General features: G+C 48.7%; 2 protein-coding genes across 2 annotated transcripts; both read left to right on the top strand.

Moving 5' to 3' along the window:
- The first annotated feature begins 1,952 nt into the window (after positions 1 to 1,952).
- Positions 1,953 to 7,164, top strand: TTC24 (tetratricopeptide repeat domain 24). The gene is made up of 8 exons (XM_066255196.1): positions 1,953 to 2,652; positions 2,827 to 3,030; positions 3,506 to 3,634; positions 3,799 to 3,911; positions 4,252 to 4,350; positions 5,361 to 5,455; positions 6,556 to 6,711; positions 6,812 to 7,164. The coding sequence occupies exons 1-8, from the start codon at positions 1,953 to 1,955 to the stop codon at positions 6,891 to 6,893; spliced, it is 1,578 nt and encodes a 525-aa protein (XP_066111293.1). The 3' UTR covers positions 6,894 to 7,164.
- Positions 7,165 to 12,732: 5,568 nt separating this feature from the next.
- On the top strand, positions 12,733 to 16,768 carry NAXE (NAD(P)HX epimerase). The gene is made up of 6 exons (XM_066261809.1): positions 12,733 to 12,968; positions 13,094 to 13,202; positions 13,327 to 13,437; positions 13,517 to 13,630; positions 15,522 to 15,669; positions 16,373 to 16,768. Exons 1-6 carry the CDS (start codon positions 12,739 to 12,741, stop codon positions 16,573 to 16,575), a joined length of 915 nt encoding a protein of 304 aa, XP_066117906.1. The 5' UTR covers positions 12,733 to 12,738; the 3' UTR covers positions 16,576 to 16,768.
- The last annotated feature ends 935 nt before the right edge of the window (positions 16,769 to 17,703 follow it).

Below are 17,703 nucleotides of genomic sequence, written 5' to 3'. Positions count from 1 at the left end.
AGGTGTGTCTGCAGATGTGGAGAGGAGTGGAACAAGAAGGGCAATGGAATTCAGGTGTCTGTGCCCAAGCATCAACAGTGATCTGCACTAAGATAGGGCACCTGAGCTGTCAATCCAAGAATTCCCTAGGAGTGGAGGGCGGTACCTGGTTGTCTGGTAACAGCGGTGGGCTCTGAGCAAGGAGCTAGGGTAGGTAACCCAAGCCAGAGGGACCATTCCAGAAAGCCAGCTGCCGAGAAGATCAAAGGAGGTAAGGCGTCCTAGGCTGGGACCCCAAAACCTGGTGGGGGTGGCCAGGAATGCTCCAGGAATGAGGGCCTTGAAGAGGTACGATTCTTCGTTGTTCTTAGGAGCAGGAGAAATTTCTTCAAAAATAGAATGTTTTTATCACCTCTGCTATTTCTCCTAAAACCAGCAGGAGGGGGTGGTAGGAAAAGGGGGGAGGGGCTGAGAGCTCAGTTCCTGGGTCTTTTCCACTCCATTTCCTCTCTCCTGAGAGGAGAGTTCATAAAACAGCTCTTCCTTTCTAGGGGAGGGATACTAAGGGGAAACATTTGCTGATGAGAGAAATGTGATTGGATTTAAGAGCACCCTAGAGACCAGAGCAGGATGTTGGGGGACCCGAAGTAGGCAGCAGAGAGAAAGCTAAGGAGATAGGGGAGAAAGAAGTTCGTTTCCCTTGAGATAGGGAGTGGGGGTCTGGGGGAAATAGAATCCTTACTCCTGGAAGTTGGCTCCTTGCCATTTCAATAGCCTCTTCAGTTTTGTGACCCCAGTGCCTTTTATGGTTCCTAGTACATAGCAGGAGCTCACTGAATATTTGAGTGACTTGACCCATGTCTGGAGATTAGACAGCAGGAACACAGTGGATAGGGTACATGTGGAGGCACAGGGTGAAGGAGACCGTGGAGGTGAGCCCTGTATACGCTCAGTTCATTCATCTACTCATTTATTCATTCAATAAACATGTTTATTGTAGTAAAATATATATAACATTAAATTTATAGTTTTAAATCATTTTAAGTGATATTAAGTGTACTCATATTGTTGTTGCAACCATCAGACATCCATCTCCATAACCTTTTTATCTCATTTGATAAATATTTATTGAGAATCTACTATGTGCCAAGCTCTTTAAGTTGCTCCAAATCCAATAGGGGAGATAAGAAAGTTAACAACTCTAACCCAGTGGGATAAATGCCATAAAAGTCATAAGGTGCTATGGGAGTGCAGAAGGGCTCAGCTGGCTGAGGGGAGGGGACTTTCTGAAGGAAGCTATTACTTGAACTGAGTCTTGAAGGAGGACTAAGAATTATTCAGGACATTAGAGTGAGTTGAGATGATGCCCAATGGGAGAGATGAAGCAGTGAGGTGGCAGAGCGAAATTCTTGAAACTCTGAGGCTCACACCAGGGCAGGAGTAGAGCTCAGTTCCCCTAGAGTAGCAATTTTCAACCGGTGTGCCGCAAGATTTTTTTAAAAAAAGACTTTATTCATTTTAGGGACAGGGGAGAGAGAAGGGGGAGCAGCAGGAAGCATCAACTCCCATATGTGCCTTGACCAACAAGCCTTGAGTTTCGAACTGGTGACTTCAGTGTTCCAAGTTGACACTTTACCCACTATACCACCACAGGTCAGGTGCAACATTTTTTAAAACATGCAACACCTGATTATTTAGTCAGGGGTATTGACCTCTTATCCCTTAGATCGTCAAATAAAAAAAATGACAACAGCCAATACAACAGTGGCCGTCCGGTGTGAATGAATGAAAATTATACCTATTATTCTTTGTCAGATCAGCAAAATATATATTTTTTAGAGTGCCACAGAATTTTAGAATTAGCTTATGTGTGCCATGAGATGAAAAAGGTTGAAAATTGCTGCCCTAGAGGAATCCTGCTTTGGAGAAAACAAAGGGTAACATATAAACCTGTGCTTTCCATTTTCAGTACTATGTCTTCCCCCAGCCCTGAGGCTACCCCACCAGAGCCTGAGCCTTCAAGTTCTGAGAAGAAAAAGAAGAAAAGAAAGCGACAACAGCAAGAGGCCAGCATTCAAGCCCTAACCAGGGCTGGCCACGGAGCCCTATTGGCCGGCCAGAATGATGAGGCCTTGGCCAGCTTCCAGAGGGCCTTCTTCCTGGCCTTCAAGGCCCCACAAAAAAGGGACAGCCCTATTCTCCAAGCCTGTGCCTTCAACCTGGGGGCTGCCTACGTGGAGACTGGGGACCCAGCCAGAGGCCTTGAGCTGCTCCTAAGAGCCCAACCTAAAGAGGAGTCACAGGGCCGGTGTCATGGTGACCAGTGTTTCAATGTGGCTTTGGCCTACCAAGCCCTGGGTAACCTGCCTCAAGCTTTGACCTGGTACCACAGGGCCCTGGGCCACTACCAGCCACTAGGTAACCAGGGGCAAGCCCTGGCAAAAATGGGAGCCTGCTACCAGGCTCTGGGACAGCCGGAGCTAGCAGCCCACTGCCTGCAGGAAGCAGGCTGGGTATATGCCCAAACAAAGCAGCCCCGGGCTGCAGCCCTGGCATTGGGGGCTGCGGCAGGGTGTATGCTGAAGAGCGGGCAGTATGGCCTGGGTGAAGTGGTGCAGGTGCTGGAGGAGAGCCGGAGGCTTGCTGAAATGAGTACTGAGCGGGGACTGCTGGGTAAGGTCTTTGGTCAGAGAGGTGTGGGATCTGGGGAGGCTCAGACCTGGTGATCCTCTGAGAGGTGAAGTGGAAGCAGAGGCACTTCTGAGGGTGGGGAAGGGGTTGCAAGAGTGAAACAAAGGCTATAATAGTATAGCCTCAGTTGCATCTGACCTTGGCTTTGCCTTCTAGGGCAACTCTTTAATGACCTAGGCCTGGGTTACTCCCAGCTCCAGCTGTTCCCGATAGCAGCAGAGGCCTTCCAGCAGGCCCTGCCCTTGTGCCAGGGGCCAGGAGAGGAGGCCACAGTGCTGAGAAACCTTGGGATGGCCCACAATGCCCTTGGCAACTATCAGGAAGCCCGGGTGTTTCACCAGAAGGCTGCTGACCTACATGGTGAGTACCAGGGCCTGGGGAATGGTATTAAGATTAAAGGACTAAGAGGGGGTTCCAGCAGGGGCCCAAAAGCTGAAAAGTGGATTAACCGTTAGGACTAGTTATGGGGCTGGGAAGCCTAGAACTAGGGGGGTGAGGGCTGGGGATGCAGAAGGTGGGATAGCCAGACAGGGCAAAGTGTTGTGGGCCCAAAGGCTGAGGCCTAGAGCAGGGAACACAGCAATGGGAAGAAAGAAGAGCTATTAATATCTGCCTTGCCTACCTCACAGGGTTGTTGCTTGGCTCAGAATTGCCAGAGGGAGGCATCAGAACTGCAGAGAGGCTGGGTATAGGTATTGGAAGTTTGGGTCTCGGTGTACATCTGAAGTTGTGCTGTAGCTGAGCAATGTAAACTTTCCTTTGATTGTTGGGGGGTAGGGTACTGATGTCCAGCAGCCAAGGTCCCCTCTTAGAATTGGGTGGCCTTTGTCATCAGGCTCTGTGGGGCAGCGGTGGGAGCAGGGCCGGAGCTTTGGCAGCCTGGCATTCGCACTGAGCCAGCTGGGGGACCACAAGGCCGCCAGAGACAACTACCTACATGCTCTGCAGGCTGCCCAGGACACTGGTGAGGGTGAGGGGGTTAGAAGGTGGCTTGGGGTGGTGGATAAGAGGCTGAGAGTCCTTGGGGCTGGTAGGAAGCAGTAGGGGACTTGGGGGTGAGAAGTACCTCTGGAGGAGAGGGTTCGTGGGGTAGGAGCCATAAAAGGACCTCTCAGGCTCTCTTCCCAGGAGACATGAAGGGGCAGTGGCAGGCCTGCGAAGGTCTGGGGGCTGCTGCAGCCAGGCTGGGGCAGCACAATCAGGCCTTGAAGTACTATAAGGAGGCGCTGGCCCGTTGTCAGGTGAGACCCTCCACTCTAGAATTGAACCCTTCCTCTGGCCCTCCAGGAATCCTTCTCTGACTAACATTCCTGCCTTCACATCTTGTCTTCTCTGCCTCAGTGGTTCACTCATTAAACATGCCCTGTGCCCATTGTGTGCTAGGTCCTGGGACACTATTCTGAGGAAGAGTTCGTCTCTGTCCACAGTTCTGGGTAGGACCCTGGCAAAGGCATTCAGGGATGGGGCAAAAAGGAGGGAAGACAAAGCCCTCTTCCTTCTTCCCTTTCCTATTTCTTTCTTTCCCAGAGAACCACAAAGCCCAGAGTTTCGCCCTTAATCCATTATCTTCCCTCTCCCCAGAAAGAGCCTGATTCTGTGCGAGAGCGTCTGGTGGCCAAGTTGGCGGATGCCATGAGGACCCATTTGGCCCGGGGTGGGCTGGACCTGACTCACACCCTGGTGAGATGATACTGAGACAAGGATCTGGGGGTGGAGAGAGGTTACCTGAAGAAGGGGGAGGGTAGAGGTAAGCAGAGCTGACTGCTTTTCTGTGTTCATTTGCCCCTGGGCCAGCATATGGTACATGTATCACTTTCCCCAGGCCACCTGGGGGTGGGAGGTGAGAAAGGGATCATGGCATGTGTCCAACACTAGGAGTATGCCAGGGTTTTGGCTGAGTGGTAACTAGCTCCATGGCTGAAGGCCAAGGAGTGCAATTAAGCCACACCAAGGAGGAGGCTTGAGAAGCGTCTAGAGTTTTAAGTCCTTGGCTGCAGTTCCCAAAAGGGCCACGTGATGGGGACAGTGCTCCAAGTAAATCCTTCTGTCTCATCTCTGATTCTTGGGTGGCATTTTTCTTAGTCTCTACCGTGCTTCTCCCTCTCTGGCTCCTCCTCAACCTCTCTCTACCTCCTAGTTTCTCTCAACAGGCTGATGTCTTTCCAGCTGTCTCCTCCCACCCCTCTGAGATACCTTCAGGAAACATTCCATTCAAGTAATTGAAATCATAGTTCAGTATTTATTATGTTTGTATTTATTTAATCAGTTTTATGTCTTCTCTTATTTTAAAGATTAGGACATCCTATTTATAATTTGCAAGAAAAATTAAATTAGCCCGGTACAGAAAGAGGACAGTATTGGGAGTCAGATGACCTGAGTTCTATCTAAAGTTGGCCACCAACTTTCTGTGACTTTGCTGCTGGAGGCCCTGAGCAGGATGGGATGGTGGTCTGGCTCTGGTCACATCTGCTAGTCCATGAACCATAGTATTAACATGATAGTTAGTAGTGGGGGCCTTAATAGAACAAAGGGCCTCACCCTGAAATTTTATTCTCAGACACAGGCACAGCCTGGTTTACTCTGGCGCTTCTCTGACTCTGGGGCCATGTGTCTGGAAGGAACATACACTCATGCACACATCCACAGCCATTTTTCTCTAATTGGTTGTATGTACTCCCCTTCATTCCCAGACCTCAGCTCCAGAGAGGCCTCAGGCTACAGGTGAGGCCTACCCAATGGGGACTCCAGCCAGAGTGGGAAGGGGCCCGTCAGAAGCACAGCACAGGTGATTGGGTTGGAGCAGAGCTTCTGGGATGGATGTGTCCTGGGGAGGGGGTTTGTGGAGGTGTTGCAGTAGTGCTGTGGTGGCTAGTACTTCATAGGTGCCCCAAGGGAGAGGGGACCTAGCTGGGTGACATTTTGCTCCTTGTTCAATGCCCCTATAGCTCTTTGGGTGGGTGGGAAGACAATTAGAGAAGGGTTATAAGGAGAAAGAGGAAGAGGGCTTTGTGAAAGTTCCCTGACTGGGTTTGCTTGTGCAGGAACTCGAGTGTGGTACATGTAAGCTTTGCTGGCTGAGGGGAGCACTCTCCCCTGTCCCCTCCTTTCTCTTCCTGTCTGCCTTTCCCACCTCAGGTCTGATGCCCCAGATCAGCCTCCCCCCATCTCTACTCCTCTCTCAAGATTCTGGCCCATTTTCCCTGAACCCTTTCTGGAATCACCTCTTCCTCCTTGCTTCCACAGCTTTCCTAACTTCTAGAACTGCATCTCAGAGCACCAGTGTTTGTTGGAAGCCTACTAGGGGCCAGGTACCCGGTGCGTTTCCTACCCTAGCTTGCTGTTCACTAGTCTCTTCCCTCAAAGGCTTCCAATTCTGGCAGCAGAGTTTCTTGCTACTTGTTGACTTAAATTCACTGATACCTTCTTTTCAGTATGTTTCCTTCCAGGCACTTGCAAGTTGTTCCCACATCTAGCCCAGGCTTGTCAATAACACAGTCTTTGGTACAGCCTCCATATACAGTGACCAACACATTCCCTGATATCTACCCTCTTTGTTCTCTCAAAGCGTTCTCTTTTCCAGCATGCAGGTTCTTGGTTCAGAGAGGCCTGCAATAAATGTCTGTCCCTCTCCATCCAGGACACGGGTCCCATCTTCCATTTGGAGGCCAGAATGGAGTACCTGGCTTTCTGGTACCCAGTGGCCCCCAAGCCAATAGGTGGGTCGCTGGAGGAGGGGAAGGAGGCCTAGAGAATGGATAAAGGGAGTAGGAAAGGATGTAACTTTGGATGGTTTTAATGGGACTGTGATCACTGTTAAAACTGGGAGAAGATGTGGCCTGTGTTTGGGAAAATAGTGTTCTGAGTCTCTTTTTCTTTGCTGTTTAGCAATCTGAGCAACCTTCACCCAGATCAGGAGGCCTGGCATGTCCCCTGCCTCCTGCACGGCCTGACTGTAGACCTCAGAGAAAGGGAAAGTCCCATTGAATGGGGGGATATGCAGCTTAAGTCTATTCCCCATTGCTCTGCAGCCTGCCGGCAAAGGTAAGAGCCAGAGAGGGCGACAGAAGCTAGAGCCAGAGCAGGCTGCTTCTGCTCTTTCCACAGCCACTCCCACTGGCAAGTTCTGCCCTGCCTCCTGCAGGTCATTCAAACAGCCCAGGGGAACCCCCAGCAGGAACCCACAGAAGAGATCCACCACATCTGGCTTCTGCATGATCATGTAACCCCGCCCTGCTGGCCTCAGCGGTACCTCCCCAATATACACACTTGTGTTTCTGGGATCGAGCCTCGTCCCAGTGCTTCAGTGCTGTGTAGACACAAAATACAACATAGTGAGCACTTGGGCTGCTGAGCAGGCTGGACAAGGGCTCTGCAGTCTCAGCACTGAGGTTATTTGCTCCTTGCTGGGATTTTTGGACTCAACAGGCAAAAAGGAAAAGGAAAATCAATGATGAATCTCCCCCTTTTCTTTCTGGATCCAAACCTCATGATCAGTAAGGCCCTTTCCAGTTCTAAAAAAATGACTTCTTGGCTTTGGAGTCAGTGATTCTCTCCAGACCTCCGTTTTCTCATTTGGGAAATGGGATTATAATACTATACAAGGTACGTCTTAACCAACCAATGCGCTCCACTTCCTCCACGAAATATAGCAGAGGCTGGATGCAGGCCCTGAGGCCTGTAGCCTGTAGGACAACTGCTCCCAGCAGCCACAACACTGATATTAAGTAGGTTTATTGATCGCTTAGCACATGCCACACATTGTTCTCAAGTTTCACAAGTATACTGCTCACAAAAATTAGGGGATATTTAAAAAATGAATATGAAGTGATAAAATATCCCCTAATTTTTGTGAGCAGTATATTTTCTCCTTTAATCATCACAACAGGTGACTCCTCTTTCGCAAATGAGGAAAAGAGGGCACAAAAGATAAGTAGTTTGTCTTCCCAGGTCACACAACTAGTAAGTGGAGAAGCCATGATTCTAACCTAGACAGTGAGTTGAGGTTCTATAATGCTGGGCAGTTCTACTCTCCCAGTTAAATCATGGTTTGCCAAGAGTTGGTTGTGCTTGACACCAAATGTATTTATGCTGGTTGTATGTATTATTGCAATTTGTAAGTTAATTAAATATTATATAAACTGATGAACCAAATGTGAAAACAAGGACTGTTTATTTGAGCCCTGGCCAGGTAGCTCAGTTGGTTAAAGCATCAGGTCCATTAGCCAAGATTGTGAGTTTGATTCGTGGTTGGGGCACATACAAGAATCAACAAAGGAATACATAAATAAGTGGAACAACAAAATGATGTTTCTCTACCCCCCCAATCAATAAATAAAAATTAAAAAGAAAAAAAACAAGCACTGTTTCTTTAAAAACAAAGTTGAATCCTTAGAAAACTTGACTAAGGTGAGTCACTTTCAAAACTTGTTGAATTAGGTATGAGCAAGGAGGTTATTATAGATTGAGAGAAATCATAAAAATCTGGATGAATTTTGTACTCAGATGGCTTTAAGCATGCCATTTTTTGTTCCATCTTAAGTGAGCAAATTGCAAAGTGTAGGCGATATATAGTTGGTGAGGTTTTTGGAAGAAAGAAAATGGAGCCAATCATTGGCTCTAATCTCAAAGAAAAGAGCCTGGTCACACTTTGATAGATGGCAAGTAAATGTATTTTTTGTTTTAAGTTGAAATAAGATAGTCCACCCTGATCATGTCAGATAAGAGGGCTTCTGTTGTACTGTGTACTATTTCACACTGAGATTTTGTGTATTCATTAAAATATTTGTAGAGACTCTATTATGTGCCAGGCACAGAAGTAGGTGCCGGGGACACAGCTGTTAATCTTCCTTATGTAAATAGAGTATATTGTCTTGTCAGGCATTCAGTATATGTTGATTAGGATGCAGGTTCACTAACTAGAGCAAGAGCCAATACAACAGTGCCTTTATCCAGAGAGAACTTGATTCCCGTCTCGTATAAGGAGCCCAGGGCGGATATAGTAGCTCCATGGAGCTTGGGGAGCCAGGCAGGATGCTCTTCCATTCTCAACCTGGGATTTACATCTCATGGTCCGAATGGTTGCTCCAGTTCCAGTATAAAACTGTCCTTTCAGCCAGTAAGAAAAAGAGAGTAAGTGGAAGAAAACATTCCACCTGCATATATCATTTCTACTCAAATCTCATTGGTCAGAGTTTAATAACATGTGCATGGTCAGCTGGTGCAAGGGAGACTGGAAAATGCAGTGTCTAGATGGGCAGCCATGTGGTCAGATAAATCTCAGGGATTCTCTTATCAAAAGAAGAGAGGAAAATGGATTTTGAGGGAAAAGTAGCAGTATCTGCCACCCAGGAATCGCCAATTCAATATCAACCATTACTGGCTCTACCATTTAATAGCTGTATTATTTTAGAAAAATTCCTGTCTGACCAGGCAGTGGCACAGTAGATAGAGTGTTGGCCTAGGATGATGAGGATCCAGGTTCAAAACCCCAAGAACACCAGCTTCAGTGTGGAGTCACTTCACTGGCTTGAGCATGATATCATAGACATGACCCCATGTTGCTGGCTTGAAGCCCAAGGTCATTGGCTCAAGCAAGGGATCACTGGCTCGGCTGGAGCCCCTGGTCAAGGCATGCATGAGAAAGCAATCTATGAAAACTAAGGCGCTGCAACTATGAGTTAATGCTTCTCATCTCTCTTCCTTCTTGTCTCTTGCTAAAAAAATAAAAATTACTTCTCTCTGCCATTCAATTTCGTCATCTATAACATGAAGAGAAAAATACATCATAGGGCCTGACCAGGCGGTGGCACAGTGGATACAGCATTGGATTGGGATGCGGAGGACCCAGGTTCGAAACCCCAAGGTCACTGGCGAGCCCAGTGGGCTCACCAGCTTGAGCGCCGGGTCATATATATATGACCCCCTTGTCGTTAGCTTGAGCCCAAAGGTCACTGGCTTGAAGCCCAAGGTTGACCCCCTTGTCGCTGGCTTGAGCCCAAGGTCACTGGCTTGAGCAAAGGGTCACTCACTCTGCTGTAACATCCCAGTCAAGGCACATATAAGAAAGCAATCATTGAACAACGAAGGTGCCACAATGAAGAATTGCTGTTTCTCATCTCTCTCCCTTCCTGTCTGTCTGTCCCTAGCTGTTTCTCTCTCTCTCCCTCTGTCTCTGTCAAAAAAAAATATATATATATAGGCCTGACCTGTGGTGGCGCAGTGGATAAAGCATTGACCTGGAATGCTGAGGTCACTGGTTCAAAACCCTGCACTTCTCTGGTCAAGGCACATATGGGAGTTGATGCTTCCTGCTCCTCCCCCTTTCCCTCTCTCTCTCTCTCTCCTCTCTAAAATGAATAAATTAAAAAAAATATATATATCATAGGAGTGACAGGGTTAAATTAGATAATATATGTAAAGCATTGGAACTCAGCAGGTGATCAATTAATCCTTGTGCCCTTCCTAAGTTGGTTTTGAAGGCATTTCTTAAAATTTCAAAAATCTGAAGGACAGCAACAAAGTAGACTGCTAGGTCTTGGGCACTGCCTCTTGGGGATGGTTGTTTTATATATATATATATGTATGTATATATATTTATTTATTTAATATATATATATATTATATTTAATATGTACCCCAACTGGGATCCACCCGGCAAACCCACTAGGGGGTGATCCTCTGCCCATCAGGGGCGTTGCTCCGTTGCTCAGCAACCGAGCTCCTCTTAGCATGAAGGAGGAGGCCATGGAGCCATCCTCAGTGCCCTGGGCCAACTTGCTCCAATTGAGCCATGGCTGCAGGAGAGGAAGAAAGAGAGAGAGAACTGAGAGGGGGAGGAGTGGAGAAACAGATGGGCACTTCTCCTGTATGCCCTGATTGGGAATCGAACCTGGGATATCCACACGCTGGGCCAATACTCTACCACTGAGCCAACTGGCCAAGGCCAAACCTCATAATTAAAAAGGAGATTATCAGAGAAGTTAAAAGGTGGAAAGGTTATTTTATTTATTTATTTTTGTGAGAGAGACAGAGAGGGACAGACAGGAAGGGAGAGAGATGAGAAGCATCAATTCTTTATTGTGGCACCTTAGTAGTTCATTGATTGCTTTCTCATATGTGCCTTGACTGGGGTGGGGGCTACAGCAGACCAAGTAACCCCTAGCTCAAGCCAGTGACCTTGGGCTCAAGCTGGTGAGCCTTGCTCACACCAGATGAGCCAATGCTTAAGCCTGCAACCTCAGGGTTTCGAACCTGGGTCCTTCGGTCCCAGTCCAACGCTCTATCTACTACGCCATGCCTGGTCAGGCCAGGTTTTTCTTAAATATTATTGTGAACTGAAGTCTATGGTCTCAACATTTTTGATAATGGCATACTCAACCTGGTAAGGTTTGTAATTTTCTATTATCTTGTTAAAGGGGTAAATATTCTGTATAATTTAGGAAGTACATTGTGCTATTCTGGTAAAGAGAACTAGGGGAAGCTAATGTTGTGAGGAGAGAGGTCCTAAATTATATAATACATTTAGTAGTGTACTGTTGTAATGCTGGTGGCCGAGGAAAGGCCACATTGGATTTGGGCAGACGGCAGAGAAACTGCAGAGCCAGAAAGCATTGGGCCATTCCATTTAATAAAGTCTTACAATGGCAGACGAGCAACCGGGCAGGAGAAACTGCTTCTCAGGCAAACAAGCAGCAAAAATGGTCCCTCACAGAGGCGGGCAGGCAATCTGCCATCCACAATCCACAATCTCCGCGGAGCGCAAGCACCCATAGCCTTATGCAGGGTATGCATACGTCCTCTGCCATGTGCTCATGCACTAATCAAACAAAGTGCTTGCTGCTGGTACACCAGTGAGCAAGCCTAATACAGCTGTTTTCCCAACATGTACATAAGAACACTAGCTTAATTTATTGAGCCCTATGTGTCCGGTTTGCATGCATTACCACCCTATGAAATGTACTCTCATCTTATTTTATTTTACTTATTTATTTTTGTGACAGAGACAGAGAGAGGGACAGATAGGGACAGACAGGGAGAGAGATAAGAAGCATGAATTCTTCGTTGCAGCTTTTTTATCTCCTTAGTTTTTCATTGATTGCTTTCTCAGATGTGCCTTGACATTGGGGCGGGGGCGGCTACAGCAGAGCGAGTGACCCCTTGCGCAAGCCAGCAACCTTGGGCTTCAAGCCAGTGACCTTTGGGCTCAAGCCAACGACAAGGGGGTCATGTCTATGATCCCAGCTCAAGCCTGTGACCCCCACGCTCAAGCTGGTGATCCATGCTCAAGCCAGCAACCTCAGGGTTTCGAACCTGGGTCCTCTGCGTGGCCACCACCTGGTCAGGCTCTCATCCTATTTTATAAGACAGAAAACTGAAACTTGGTGTGTCCGAATTCACTTAGCTAGTTAGTTGTAGGGCAGGAACCCAGGCTGACTGCTATGCTAAACTTGAATTATTATTATTATTATTTTGTATTTTTCTGAAGCTGGAAACGGGGAGAGACAGTCAGACAGACTCCCGCATGCGCCCTACCGGGATCCACCCCCACGCCCACCAGGGGCGACGCTCTGCCCCTCGGGGCGTCACTCTGCCATGACCAGAGCCACTCTAGCGCCTGGGGCAGAGGCCAAGGAGCCATCCCCAGCGCCCAGGCCATCTTTGCTCCAATGGAGCTTTGGCTGCGGGAGGGGAAGAGAGAGACAGAGAGGAAGGAGGGGGGGGGGGCGGTAGAGAAGCAGATGGGCGCTTCTCCTATGTGCCCTGGCCGGGAATCGAACCCAGGTCCCCTGCACGCCAGGCCGACCCTCTACTGCTGAGCCAACCGGCCTGGACCTAAACTTGAATTATTATTATCAAAGGCTGATTGGGGCAAAGCACTTCGGTCCATCTGGACATGTGAAGCAATAAAACGTTCTCAGAAAGGGCTGGGACCCATGCCGCAAAGCAAGGTGCACGGACAGAAGCTGCAGAAGATGCACACAGCAAAGTGCGCGGCAGCCTAACCGCACTTCCGGTGAAGGCCACTCCATCCAACCCCACTGCCTCCTAGGGCGGGGCGGAGTGCCGCGCATGCACCAGAGTGGCGGGCCGGGAGGAGGCGCCCGTCCCACGAGCTGTATGTTCCGGCTGCGGTCTCTGCTGAGTCTTGGGCTGCTGGTGGCGGGCTCTCGCCTGCCCCGCATCAGAGCCCAGACCAACGCCTGTCATGCAAGACCCACCTGGTGGGAGCCGCAGCGGCCGAGCTCGGGTGGCCGCGGGGACGCAGAGGTCATGGCGAGCACGGTGGTGCGGTACTTGAGGTAGGCGGGGCTCCGTTTGGGAGAGCGGGCACAGGATTTGGGCGGCCGGCTCCCTCTGTCCTGCGGTACCTGGGACGCTGTGCTGCCTCTGCGCGCGAGTTCTGAGCAGAGCGAGTTTACATCAGCCAGGAGGAGGCTCAGGCCGTGGATGAGGAGCTGTTTAACGAGTACCAGTTCAGCGTGGACCAACTAATGGAGCTGGCTGGGTTGAGCTGTGCCACAGCCATTGCCAAGGTCAGTGGCACAACTCTTGATCTGGATGCCTGGCCTAGGCACACTGGAGTGAGAGGGACAGTTGGGCCAAGCCTGGGCTGGTACAGCTCAAAGCTCCTTTAATCCCCTGTGACTCTACCTTCAGGCATATCCCCCCACGTCCATGTCCAAGAACCCCCCTACTGTCCTGGTCATCTGTGGTCCTGGGAATAATGGAGGAGATGGCTTGGTCTGTGCCCGACACCTCAAACTCTTTGTGAGTATGTTAAGGGCTGTGGGGAAGCTGTAAGGTTTTTAAGCCCTGGGCATAAATTACCCCTTTCTTTTCCTCTTAGGGCTACCAGCCAACCGTCTATTATCCCAAAAGGTCTAACAAGCCACTCTTCACTGCACTGGTGACCCAGTGTCAGAAAATGGACATCCCTTTCCTTGGTGAAATGCCCCAAGAGGTAGGTGGCTCCACTTCAGTGCCTCCTCCACAATAACCACTGTATTCTGCTCTTTCCTCAGATTTCTAGGCTGAGCTCACCTGCTCATCTTCCTCTAGACCAGGGGTCCCCAAACTATGGCCCGCAGGCTGCTTGCAGCCCCCTGAGGCCATTTATCCAGCCTCTGCCGCACTTCCGGAAGGGGCACCTCTTTCATTGGCGGTCAGTGAGAGGAGCACATTGACCATCTCATTAGCCAAAAGCAGGCTCATAGTTCCCATTGAAATACTGGTCAGTTTGTTGATTTAAATTTACTTGTTCTTTATTTTAAATATTGTATTTGTTCCCATTTTGTTTTTTTACTTTAAGATATGTGCAATGTGCTTAGGGATTTGTTCATAGGTTTTTTTATAGTCTAGCCCTCCAACAGTCTGAGGGACAGTGAACTGGCCCCGTGTGTAAAGTTTGGGGACCTCTGCCCTAGACCGGTGGTAGTCAACCTGGTCCCTACCGCCCACTAGTGGGCGTTCTAGCTTTCATGGTGGACAGTAGCAGAGCAACCAAAGTATAAATAAAAAGATAGATTTAACTATAATAAGTTGTTTTATAAAGATTTATTCTGCCAAACTTAGCGAAAACCTGACATAAAGTATTTGGTAAGTAATTATTATTATATGCTTTAACTTGCTGTAACTCTGCTTTATAAATTTTATAAAGTTACTTCCCTACTTTATAAATCACCATTACTGTGGAACCAGTGGGCTGTTAGAAAATTTTACTACTAACAGAGATACAAAAGTGAGCGGTAGGTATAAAAAGGTTGACTACCCCTGCTCTAGACATTAAACTCTTAGAGGGTAGGAATAGTGCCTGGCACAGAAGATGCCTAAAGTATGCTATGTGAATAGAAGCAGTATAAAAGCCTTCTCCTCTGTAACGTGTGGGCTGAGTTCCCAACACCAGCTCTTAAGCTTCCTTTCCCCTTCATCTTCCCTGGCCACTCCTTTCACTCTGTGGTCATTCTTCTAGCATGCAGTGAATACATTATCTACTCCTCAGGAGCTGAAGTGAATGCCTAAACCCATTCTGAAGCTGCATGGATGGATGTAGGGGTGGGAAACTTGAGAGCTTGGTAGTTTTATTTATTTATATTTATTTTTTATTTTTGTATTTTTCTGAAGTTGGAAACGGGGAGGCAGTCAGACAGACTCCCGCATGCGCCCGACTGGGATTCACCCAGCATGCCCACCAGGGAGCGATGCTCTGCCCATCTGGGGCGTTGATCTGTTGCAACCAGAGCCATTCTAGCGCCTGAGGCAGAGGCCATGGAACCATCCTCAGCGCCTGGACCAACTTTGCTCCAATGGAGCCTTGGCTGCGGGAGGGGAAGAGACAGAGAGGAAGGAGAGGGGGAGGGGTGAAGCAGACGGGCACTTCTCCTGTGTGCCCTGGCCGGGAATCGAACCCAGGACTCCTGCACGCCAGGCCGACACTCTACCACTGAGCCAACCAGCCAGGGCCAGAGAGCTTGGTAGTTTAAAAAAAAAATTTCTCAACACATTTTACAGATGAAGAAATTGAGGTGCAGGAAAGGGAAGTGGTTTGTCCAGAGTCACAGACCACATCATGGCAATGCCAAGACCAGAACCTGCCAAGACCAGAATCTAGGCTCTTCCATACTGTAGCCTCCCCAGTGCAGGCAGGCAGAACTCAAGTGTGTGGATTCAGTTGGGCCTGAATCAGGGACCAATGTGCACTTAACTCCAGGCTCCAGAATGCCATCTGAACGAGACAAAATTATATTGGTGATTCTGTGAATGGTTTGTGGGTGCAGAGGACAGCCCTCTCCTGTTAGGAGTTCATTGTGTTGCTGCTAGCTCTGACACCCTTTACTTTTCCTGTTCCACCACAGCCCATGCTGATCGATGAGCTTTATGAGTTGGTGGTGGATGCCATCTTTGGCTTCAGCTTCAAGGGTGATGTTCGGGAGCCATTCCGCAGTATTCTGAGTGTCCTGAGTGGACTCACTGTTCCCATTGCCAGCATCGACATTCCCTCAGGTGCTGGGCCCAAGGAGGTTGGGATTGTGGCCCTGCCCTATTCTGAGGAGTCCAGGTTCTTTTTTTTTTTTTCTGAAGTGAGAAGCAGGGAGGCAGAGAGACAGACTCCCCTGCATGCGCCCAACCAGGATCCACCTGGCAAGCCCACGAGGGAGCGGTGCTCTGCCCATCTGGGGCCACTGCTCCATTGCAACTGGAGCCATTCTAGCACCTGAGGTGGAGACCATGGAGCCGTCCTCAGCATCCAGGCCAACTTTGCTCCAGTGGAACCTTGGCTGTGGGAGGGGAAGAGAGAGATACAGAGAAAGGAAAAGGGGAGGGGTGGAGAAGCAGATGGACACTTCTCCTGTGTGCCCTGGCCGGGAATTGAACCCAGGACTTGCACATGCTGGGCCGATGCTCTACCACTGTGACAACCAGCCAGGGCCCTGAGGAGTCCTGATTCTTGAATCAAGGCTCAGACCAAGTCCAGAATTAGTCTGGAGGTGCAGAACACAGTCAGGAAGCAGAGTTCAGGAGCACCTTTTACAGGTTGGCTCCAAGAGCCCAAAGCCCAGGGATACATGGAACTCCAAGGATGCCAGTTCTTCATATGGGGATGCAGGGGGCTCCCATTCCTTCTAGGACTAGGGTAGAACAAGGTTTGGAAGAGGGCTGGACACTTGACCTCTTCTGTTCTTCCTAAATACAACCCTCTTTTCAGGATGGGATGTGGAGAAGGGAAATCCTGGAGGAATCCAGCCAGACTTGCTCATCTCCCTGACTGCACCCAAAAAGGCTGCCACCCAGTTTACAGGTCGCTACCACTACCTGGGGGGTCGTTTTGTACCATCTGCTCTGGAAAAGAAGTACCAGCTCAATCTGCCACCATACTCTGACACTGAGTGTGTGTTGCGTCTGCAGTGAGGGGAGGCGGGTGGTGTTTTCCCAATAAAGACTTAGTGCCTTGCCCTGGCCAGATAGCTCAGTTGGCTGGAGCGTCGTCCCAATGACAGAGATTGCCACTTCAGTCCTGGTCAGGGCACAAAAAGGAACAGATTGATGTTTCCGTCCCCCTTTCTCTCTCTAAAATCAATTAAAGTCACCTCATTAAATTTAATTTTCTAAATAATTTTTAAAAGCCTTAGTGCCTCTCTCTCCCAGAGCTGTAGAGACCCGAGAGCTCTTCTCGCAGCAGAGGTCAATGGGTGGTAGGCAACACTGGAGAGTGTCCTCTCTGGGGAAGCAGAACAAGACAGAATGCTGTGGCATTTGAGGGCAATAAAAATTGGCTTTCAGGTGCTGAAAAAGGCTCCCAAGTAAAGTGTGCTTGTCATTTTCACACAATTCTTACCCATTAGGGTAAGACACAGGATGGTGGATGTGGTTCTCTAAATTTTCCGCTTCCATTTAACTGTGTAGTGGACCACAGGAAGTTAACATAAGGAATTTCTTCAAAGGCCTCCAGGGAAACAATTTATTTTCAAGAGCTTCCCAGGCTGGGAATGGAGATGCCAGTCAGGAAATATATAGGCTAGGAGCCCAAGCTGATGTTTATTGAATCATTTGGCATAGTGTTAAAAACTGGCTCATAGATCTAAATTTGTATGTTTTCCTTAGTTTCACAAGGAAACATTAAATTATATATTTAAAAACATATCACGTAAGTCTACATTTTGAGTTTTTAGCAAGGATGTCTCTTCAACGGGTATTTGCGTTCCTATTCCCACAGCTCCCAGTACTCCTTGTCCCTTGGCTCCAGGCTCCTATAGACACTTGAGTTCATGATCTCTGGGTTAGAAGCTGCAAAGGGGATGACGCCCACTCCTTCAACTAAGGCATGGTGCTACCGGTCCTCTTAGCAGGCTGATATTCCAGAGCTCAGCTTCTTCCTTGGGAAGGACTCCTCACTGGGAGGGTGTAAGAGACCTCCTTGCTTCTGCTGCTTGGATGTGTGTGCTCGGCTTTCTACTTCCTGTTCTGATACCATCTACAACCTCCTTAAGTACTCCTTTATCTAAGAATTCCAGCTTCTCTTCATGGAGACCTGCATCA

The sequence above is a fragment of the Saccopteryx bilineata genome, chromosome 2, assembly GCF_036850765.1.
Source record: "Saccopteryx bilineata isolate mSacBil1 chromosome 2, mSacBil1_pri_phased_curated, whole genome shotgun sequence".
Classification (NCBI taxonomy): Eukaryota; Metazoa; Chordata; class Mammalia; order Chiroptera; family Emballonuridae; genus Saccopteryx; species Saccopteryx bilineata.
Note: the sequence above shows the minus strand (reverse complement) of the source record. Positions and strands in the feature narration are given on the sequence as shown.